The 9,812-nt window shown below is 42.7% G+C and overlaps 1 protein-coding gene across 1 annotated transcript; it reads right to left on the bottom strand.

Moving 5' to 3' along the window:
- Positions 1 to 4,018: 4,018 nt before the first annotated feature.
- Positions 4,019 to 7,152, bottom strand: LOC103067268 (lysozyme C, milk isozyme-like). Its single transcript, XM_088137857.1, is given in 5 exon segments — positions 4,019 to 4,085; positions 4,192 to 4,270; positions 5,258 to 5,272; positions 5,275 to 5,418; positions 7,017 to 7,152. Coding segments are annotated over 5 exon segments (441 nt in total).
- Positions 7,153 to 9,812: the final 2,660 nt, after the last annotated feature.

Raw genomic sequence — 9,812 nt, 5'->3', positions numbered from 1 at the left:
TATGTCAAATTTTTCAGGTAGCGAAGTTCTCCTCCCGCCATGCCCTTCAGAATGTTATAATTGCATTCCCACAACATGGTGTCAGCTTCAGAATGCAACCAGACCAAGAAACAAACTCCACGGATGTCTAAAACTATTTTTATTAAGATGGACTATTATAACAGAATCTTGCAAGTCTAATTATGCTTTGCCTCCTCTCTTTCTTATCCTTTTGTGAATTAGGGGGGTGTCTGTCTGGGATGTTTACACATACCTTCTTCTTGTTTTGGACTCAAGCCATGAGTCTTCTTGTTGGTTTGTTAATGAATTTCTCCTCTCTCCATCAAGGCCATCTTCTTTACTCTCTACATGTCTGTAGCCTCTACATCACCTTCCCAGTCATCCTCAGTACTGCCCCGCCCTTCCCAGAAACTCTGAATCAGGGTTATGGGAATGAACTTATGTGCTGCACCCCTCCTCTACCAGCAGTTCCCCTAGAACACTTGACAAGTCCTGTAATGCAGAGGTACTCTGAGAAGGTACTTCCTATCCCCTTTCTTCCTACTGTGCAGGTCACTCTTCATCTTTCCATTCTGGCAGTTCTTGCATCCCACACCTCCAGTCATGCAGCCCTGATGTGGATGCAGTTGGTATAGCTTCTCTGTCCCCCACTTGTGTCCCTGTCTGCTCTGTGACCCTCTCCTACCTAGAAAAGTCAAACTGTTGCCCATTCTGAGATGTACAGGCCTGTTGTGATAGTGACAGTTCATGTGGATGGGGTTTCCCTGGGCATTGCAGGTAAAACTGGTGCACCAATCGTGGGGCATGTATGTCGGTTGTGTTCTCCCATGATTCTCTGACTCTGGGTAGCCTTTCTCCTGGATCAGATATTCCAAACATTTCCTCTTCTGTCTAGAGTCCAGAATAGCCTCCACTTCATACTCTTCTCTATCCATCAGGATGGGGGGAGGTGGAGCTGTTGTAGTTCATAAGGGGCAGGGGGGCACCTCCCATACAAGCAGCAGGATGGAAAACAGGATGAATCTTCATTGATGCTGGCAGCTGCAAACAAAAGACCACTGGGTTTATTTGTCTTACCACCTGAAGGAGGCCAATAAACTTTGAGTCTAGTTCCTTTGAAAGTCAGGCAGGAGACAGAAATTTTGTAGAAAGCTATATGAAATCCCACTTTAGCACCCTCTTTCCTGTGTGTGTCTGTGGCCCACTTTATTCTGACTTTGCTAGATCTAGCTGCTCTTTTAAGAGGCCTCTCTTGTAGGACATGTGAGGCACAAGGAATTGTTGATTCTTGAGGTGTGGAGGGCAGCATGTGGAGGTGATTGCTGTAGTTGCCTGAAATGGAGACATGCCAATGGAGGATGGAGGAATGTACTGCATTGTTGTACCAATAGAGGAACTGTCGTAGGCAAATTCTGCAAGCAACAATCTTTCAGACCAGTTGTCTTGTTGATAGGACATGTACCACCTTACTTACTGCTATAATAATTGATTCGCCTTTTCGGCTTTTCCATTTGATGGCAGATGATATGGGGATGATAAAGGAATTTTAATGTTTAATAATGGGAAAAGAACTTGGAGGTAAATTATGACCTGTGATCCAAGATCACATGATTGACTAGGCCTCTGTTTCTAAAAACAGTCCAAAAAAAGTTGTGCAGGAGGCCTTTGCAAGGAATGAAATGAGCCAGCTTTGTAAACAAATCCACCATTACTAGAATAATGGTACATCCATGTACTGGGGGAAGATCGGTAATAAAACCCAGTGATATAGTGTCCCAGAGACACTATAGAAGGGGCATCTAGAGGTTGCGGCAAGCCAGCTGGCTTTTCAGGAACAGATTTTGCTCTGTGGCATACATAACAAGATGAAACATAATTCTTGACATCTGCCCTCACCCTTGACCATCAGAAGTCCATGTCTAGCCATTCTATTGTTGTGGCAAAGTCATAATTCTCTTCCCTTAAATAAATGAGAACATACAACTAACCATTGTGCAACATTTGCCCTCCTCCACTTTTCAATGGTGAAAAATTGTCTTGTGGATCTCCCTGGAGGTCATCCATCTGAGCCCTGGTGTGTCATGCTAGTGCTGAGCTTTAATCTGACCTAAGAGAACAACTGCCTATCTCCAGCTCCCAGTCTTTCTTTCTGGAGGATCTGACTTCTGCGGGGGACTCAAACTTGCTCTGTTGCTGTATGTTGCTGGGGGAGGTGAGTAGAGGAGGTCATATTCAGGCTTATGGGATATGGCTTTGAGAAGTTTTTTCTGTGAGCCAGAGATATAGGAGATATAAAAATAAAGGGAGAAAAATTATGCCCACATGATTTGTCAAGGAGTGAGGGATTATGCCTTCTGCCTTGTAGACATTGCCTCCATTGTTGGAATGCTATTTTTATTGCACACATCTCCTTATTGAAGATGCCATAGTTTCATTCTATACAGAAGAAGATCTGTTCCTCCCCCACCCCCCCAAATATTTCTTTGCCTGGAGTCAGGGTACTTGAGCAGCAGCTATAAAGCAAAGAGCTCTTTCAGTTCTTGAAACACTGTCTGCTCTTGAGTAGACCATATGAACTTATGAAGCTTTTTTAGCAGTTGAGACAGTGACCTTATACAACATTCAAAAAGATAACTCTTCCATGAAATCACCTTTCTGACCTGTTGGCTTGTACATAGTACTAAGTTTTCCAAACACTGAAACAAATTAGGGGTACAGCTTAGAGAAGGGAAGCAAATCAAGCAACAGTTTTTAAAATAGAGCTGTGCAACGACCACCCAACATTTGGTGGTGGAACTCCTGCTTTAGAAGTAACCTGGTTTGTCTTATGCTGGGGAGGGATGGAGGGATGGAGTGTGGTATTACTATTCTATTTTTAAAAAATCCATCCCAGTAGTGTGGATTCCTTCCCTTCCTTCCTTCCTTCCTTCCTTGGACAAAGGGTTCATTGCCCAACCACTGAGAACTGGTTAGATACTTTTTCGCTGCCTGCTCGGGAAGGAAGCTGGGCCAGCCTTATGTCAGGTTAAGGATTAGTGGGACATTAAAGCAAAACAGAACAAAGCCAAAACCTCCTGGGCTGTAGTGTGGATTGTCCACCCCTGAGCTACAGCCTCCTAGACTCTGCCAGGAAGACTGGAACTGTGCCCTCCTCCTCCTCCTCTTGATAGAAGAGGTATCTTGTTCTCTATAGGGGTGACTACAGAGAGGTTCCAGATGTGTTGTGTTAAGGTGACCAGACCTGGACTTCAGAAATCCCAATGGTCACTAGATGGCAGCAAAGAAATACAGAAAAAAATTGGTGTTGCCATCTATGGGTCTCATGGAGCTTTGCAGCCCATTGTTGGAAGGCCTAACATGAAAGATCTCATCACTCTGTTTGCCACTGATAGCAGTCTTTTTACAAGGATTCTGCGAGGACGACCTTTGGTTGAGTGCACTGCTCTGGAAGTAACCGGATCTTCCTTATGTCATGAAAAACAAATCATCATCAGTGACAAACAACCATAGTCTGCTATTACCATTTTAAGTTGTCAGATAACGAGATGATAGGCCTAACATGAAGCAATAATCTCACAGCCTCTCTGCTGAGATATTGGAAACCAGTACACTTGTGTGAAGGCACATTAGAAATAGGGAATTTATCTGGTTGGACATTGGCAGGTTTGCATATTCTGAATCGAAAGGAAAGCCAGATCATGATTATATCTAGCTATTTGTATCTAGGTACTGCTTTTCTGTAGACAAAAAGGGATATATTAGGGGAGGGTAGATATATGCACTTCAATGTGAAGATTAATCTTTCTTTACAAACTTGGAAATTAATAGAGAAACAGCATGGACTAAACCTTATATAGAAACAAATGGAGAAAAGCCAAAATAGAAAGTTTTACTCTCCTTTAACAAAGTTTGAAGGCAAAATACCCTTCTTCTATTTTTCCACCTTCACAGTCACCAAGGGAGAAAATGGTGAATCTAAATCAAGGGCTATGCAGAGTCTTATTCAGAACCATGGAATTCAAAGTTTGCAGCCACGAGTCCATTCTGAGAGATCTTTTCCTTTGCAGTATTTTCACCAAGCTACCCTAAAAGTCAAAATAAAAATATCATGTATCTTAGTACATTGGACAAGCTTAGCAAGAATATAAGCTACAGGATACAGGATAAGATATTAATAAGAAATGGACTTACCAGGCATCCATCTTATTGGGATCACACACAATTCTTTTAGCACAAGCAATATCATCTGTGATATCATCATTGGTGAAAGCTGAGAAAAAAATGAATAACTGAGGATTTCCAAGAAAGGGTATCTAAATTTCAAATGTTTCTGAGATGTTTCCCAGACTTGGATAATATTTTTAACATGAATTTTCACTAAGTATTTTAGAAAGCAGGCTTCTACTCAGTGGCGATTTAGTGGAGGTTTCTTTCCTATGACATGAACTCTCTTTATTTAAAGTATGTGGCCCTTTGGAACAGCTGAGTGAAAGCCCCAAAACACTTCCCTCCTCCTACATTCTGCCAGGGCTGAAAAGTTTGTTTAAAACTCAGTGTGCTGGCAGCTCTTTTTCCCTTGACCACAGAAGAATGTACACCCATAGCCTTCCCTCCCAAACTAGAGAGGGAAGGAATTTCTTCAGCATCATCCAGGACTGGATTTGGGACAAGGAACAGGAAGCCATTGATGAAGCCTCCTTAATGCAGGCGCTGGAGGAGATGTGCTAATGTGGTCTCTCTAGCAAGACCCTGAATGAGCTTCAATGAATTTGAGAAACCTCATTCTGCCAAAGGGCTTGACGTACCCCTTGCTCTACCAGGAGTGAGGCCTTCTAGGAGAGATGGAGAGTTAGGTAACCAAGGGTCTTGATGTACATAGCTGGCCTGGCCTTCCTCCAGCTTGGCCTTGCCTTACTTAATACTAGTGCTTACTTCTACTTGTGCTTCCTACAAGCGAGATACCAAAGTACAAGCTGGAATGTATTAGATGGTTATTTATTTGTTTGGTTTTCCCATTTGTTAGATTCCTACCCTGTTAGATTCCTTTCATTCAGAAGTGCAATCTGTATGTGCGTTCAGAGGGCAGGGGTAGGCATAGTCATCTGGGGAGCAGGAGGTGCTAAGTCCGGGAGTGACTCGACTGAGGAAAGAGAAGAGTAAAAGAGCCAGGGCTGTTCTGCAAAAATAGCTGATCCGTCTTTTTTAGGACATTTCAAAAGCCTTCTCCTGCTTAGCCTCGTGCTAAGTGGTTACTTACCACTGCAGGATTTTTGCAGCCATTAGCTGTAGTTCCCTGGTTATTGTTGCACCACCAGCGGCTGTTTATCTGGAAAATCCCATAGTCCCGACTCCCATTGGAGTTTTTCGGGTCCACAAGTTGGCTGTTGCACTTGCTCTCGTAATAAGCCATACAGACCCCTGGAATAAAAGAAACAGAGGAAATGCTCCAGTGGCGGCTAAGAGCAAAGATGATGCTAATGGGGGGAGGGGGGGAAGCTGCCATTTGTTTCTTTTATGAATTGCATATTTTGAAGGATAATGATTGAAACACATTCTTTCATGGATCTCACTGAGTAGTAATGCTATTTATTGGAACCACACACATTTTGGAAAATGACTTTCTTCTTTGACAGAATTTGAAATATTCTTACCTTAAAGGCACTCCTCAAGTTTTTGTATTGCTCTTAATACATTCCCTCTGAGGTTCTCACCTTATACACGTAAATTGGTATATCTGATTGCAGAACGTTGTGAATGGATTGGGTCTGTAAGCACACGGAAAAAATGCCCTGTGCTTCTCCCTGTCTCCCTTGCCTTAAAACAGCCCCTTTTGCCTATGCTGATGGAGTGTGTAGCTAAGAAAGAGGAAATTACAGTCCAGAAGAATGATGCTCTAGCAAAGGGGAGGGGAATTTTGGACTGGACTAGAAAAATAGAGAGAGACTGGGTGAAACACTATTTCTTTGTGTAAGGAGCTGGAGAAGCCCCCCCCCCTTAAGTGTAAAACTCTGAATTCCTAAGTGCTACAAGGAAAAACAACATCCCAGCTAAGTATGCCTGAAACTGCAACAGCGAAAGCAGGCAGAAATAAGGCAATGTCAAAAAAAGCTGCAGGGGGACTTGGAACTGCAGGGCTAGGATTGTCCGGCAAAAGCAGACAGGCCTTTGATGGATTTGGCGTGGAAGGCCAGAGCTGGGACAGCAGGAGATCTGGGAAGAGATCTGGCAGCACTGGGTGGTCCAACACTTGAGGACCCCAGAGAAGACTTGGCAGCAGACACATGGGGAGTGTGAAGCTAGAGAGGCCATGAAAGCAGCAACTCACCACCAAAAAGATCCCACATCAGAGAGGGGCTGTCAGCTGCTAGGCAGGCCGAGGCTGGCTGGGTTCCTTTCCTGGGAGGGAGACAGTGGGGCAGATCGCACCCTAGACCCTGTACTCCAGGTAGCCTTCATAAGGTATTTTGCCAGCTCAAAGGCAAACCTTAGTGGTCCTTAATGGGATTCCAGGAACCTCAAAGTTAAGAAGAAAGCAGGAAAGGCCTAGACCTCTTCAAAGACAGCTTTTGAGGGTATTAACACTAAGATCCTGAAACCAAGCTACCAATAAATTATTTTATGAATGAAACATCTCATTCCCACCTGGCTTTGCTGGTTTTCATCCAACTCAAACCAATTACGAACTTCCATATTACCATATTGTAGCATCACCAGCTCTTTGGGAAACTTCACTTTCTTTGAATTTGGGGATAGCCTGTCTCTCACCTGGGAGAGCTCTAGGGGCTTGTAAACTCTTTGGAGAGATCATTGCAAAGCCAGCAGCAGCTTCCTTTCTTTACATGATGACAAATTTGAAAAGAAGCTCTTGGCAAGGGTGGTGGTGCATGTTGGAGTCTGAGACACAGAGCAGAATTGTCCTTTTCCATTTCATTGGGTGACCTTTCTGCTTCTGGAAATGAATCCCCCATCTGACCAGCCCCACAACAAAGGGTATTGGAAAGAAAGAGCAAATTCACAGTTGCCCAAGCTGTAGCCATGGTATCCATCCAGTCCATGCCATTTCAGAAGTGCAGCCAGTTCACATTTGGTAAATACTTTGGCTTCATTGGCAGCAATGAAGAAGAAGAGGAGGCTGAGGGTCACTGTCTTCATTGCTGTGGCTTCCCAAAGGATCAGACTTCCCTGAGATAGCCCAGAGAGATATTTATAGCCAGAGATCTGGCCACATGCTCCAAATGATTGATAGGAAACAGCCCTATTAAGGAAATTGCAAACAACACTTATGACCGCACAGAGCAGTACACAAATCAACAATTTCTGCATCATTTTTAATATCTTTTACACTGCCTGAGTGTAAGTAACTTCCTGAGAAGTTCAGGAACATAACCTTCCTTTCAATCTCCCCCTTTCATTTTTTCTACTTTTTTTTTTTTTAATGATCATGGAATTGTTGCCACTAGTTTTTCTTCTTTTAAGTCTAGTAAATGGGGCTATGTGAAGAAACCCTTAGTCTCCAGATGACTCTTAAATTATATTTTAACTCCTTATTTTTAGTGGCTTGGATTAGCAATAGTATTCCATCTGACTGTTTCAGATGAAAATACAGGGACGGGACTGTTCCATATATGGGGCCAATCAGTCAGAACAGTTGTAAACATTGTCCTCCAAAACTGTTACTTCAGATCTAACTGAATATTACAGCAGTTTGTACCTGCTGTCTATCATCAATTCTGGATAGAATTCCAGGATAGAAAATGTATGATACAGCATACTGAGTGCTTCCTTTAAAAAAAATCATTTTGTTAATTTTAAAAACCGAAGCACAAAAGTTGGATTCATAGCATACATAAATATTTATGCACTATAACTTCCTAGAATACAAAAACTTGCTTATTATTATAGACACATCCAATCCAGACAGGCTCCATAATTTGCATAACTATCCTGTATCAGCTTCTAGCAAGCCACTTTACTATAGTTTCTTTGATTAATTGAAAGATATGAAATCTCAGCAATATGTGAGCAGACAGGTGCCGGGGTGTGTATGTTTGTGTGTGTGTGTGTGTTGCCTGAGGAAAGCTGCAAGATCTTGTGGACATCGCTGTTACGTTTGCCATATTGTAAAGAAAGTATTTTGTTTAAACTGACCAGTTCATAATCTATTTGGTAGATGGAGTGTTTCTTAACACGATTCATTAGTTTAAAGGAGCATGAAGCAGATGTGAAAAGGGTGCGGTAATGGCTATGAGAATATTGTACGTAAAACTGAAGAAATATGACTACAGTCTAATTTTCATAAAGTTTCTGGGATATCACATTAGCCCAGATGCCATCAAAATGGATCTGAAGTTTAGCCCATTCTCTTTTGGGAACCACCTCAGAAGAGATGCAAAGGACAGCTTGTCCCGCTACCTTGTTTATTGGGATGTGTTTAAAACTATATATTGTAATGTTTAAAATATTTCAAGTTTGTGGTTTTAAAAATACCCTCATGCAGCGTCAGAAGTTGGTTAACTGGAGAGCCTCTTCTGCAGAGGAAGAACTGCCAAATATAAAGCTGTTCCTGTCTTTTTTGCCACAGCGTCTCTTCTTTTCTTTTCTTTTCTTTTCTTTTCTTTTCTTTTCTTTTCTTTTCTTTTCTTTTCTTTGAAGAGAAGAGAAGAGAAGAGAAGAGAAGAGAAAGGAGGGAGGGAGGGAGGGAGGGAGGGAAGGAAGGAAGAAAGAAAGAAAGAAAGAAAGAAAGAAAGAAAGAAAGAAAGAAAGAAAGAAAGAAAGAAAGAAAGAAAGAAGCAGGTTCCTGCTTGGGTTTCTTTCAAGTAATTTTCTTGAGGGCGGATGAGTGGTGGCACCTGATTTATTTTCATTTATTGTATGGAATAAAGGGACTTTCACTAGCAAGAGAAAGTTCCCAAAGAGGGGATGATGCTACAATCTAGGAAATATGGAAGGTGGTTCTTGGTCTGAGTTTGGATGGTAACTAGCAACGCCCAGTGGGAATGACAAGTCTCATGAAGAAGGTGGTTTATTTGCACTTGGTTTCAGGATGTTGGTGTAATTCTCCTGGAAGCTGTCTTTGAAGAGGTCTAGGCCAAGTCTGCTGATCTGATAGGGGGGATTCATTTCAAGAAGCAGAAATGTCACCCAATGAAATTAAAAAGAACTGGGGCAATTCTGCTCTAAGACTCCAATATGTGCCACCACCCTTTCCAAGAGCTTCTTTTTGGATTTGTCATCATTTAAAGAAAGGGAGCTGTCTTTGCAAAAATCTCTGGAAAGATTCTACAATTCCCTGAGCTCTCCCAGGTCAGAAAGATGATATTCCCAAATTTAGAATAATAGAAATTTCTCAGAGGTGGTGATTCTACAATCTGGTAATATGGAAGGTTGCTATTGGTTTGAGCTTGGATGGTAACCAGCAAAGCCAGGTGGGAATGGCAAGTCTCATGAACATGGTGATTTACTGGCAACTTGGTTTCTGGATGTAAGTTAGGGTGTCATCCCCCCAAAAGCTGCCTTTGAAGCAGTCTAAGCCTATTCTGCTTTCTTCTCTGGCTCTGGTTCACTTTGAGGTTCCTGGGACCTCAAGGACCATTAAGGACCACTAAGGTTTGCCTTTGAGCTGGCAAAATACCTTACTAAGACTACCTGGAGTACAGGGACTAGGGTGCGATCTGCCCCACTGCCTCCCTTCCAGGAAAGGAACCCAGCCAGCCTCGGCCTGCCTAGCAGCTGACAGCCCCTCTATGATGTGGGGCCTTTTTGGTGGTGGATTGCTGCTGCCACGGCCTCTCTAGCTTCACATTCCCCATGTG

The sequence above is a fragment of the Python bivittatus genome, unplaced genomic scaffold, assembly GCF_059951505.1.
Source record: "Python bivittatus isolate LINGU-HERP-01145 unplaced genomic scaffold, Pbiv_v1 ctg000220_np1212, whole genome shotgun sequence".
Taxonomy (NCBI): domain Eukaryota; kingdom Metazoa; phylum Chordata; class Lepidosauria; order Squamata; family Pythonidae; genus Python; species Python bivittatus.
This window is presented reverse-complemented; position numbering and strand designations above follow the sequence as displayed.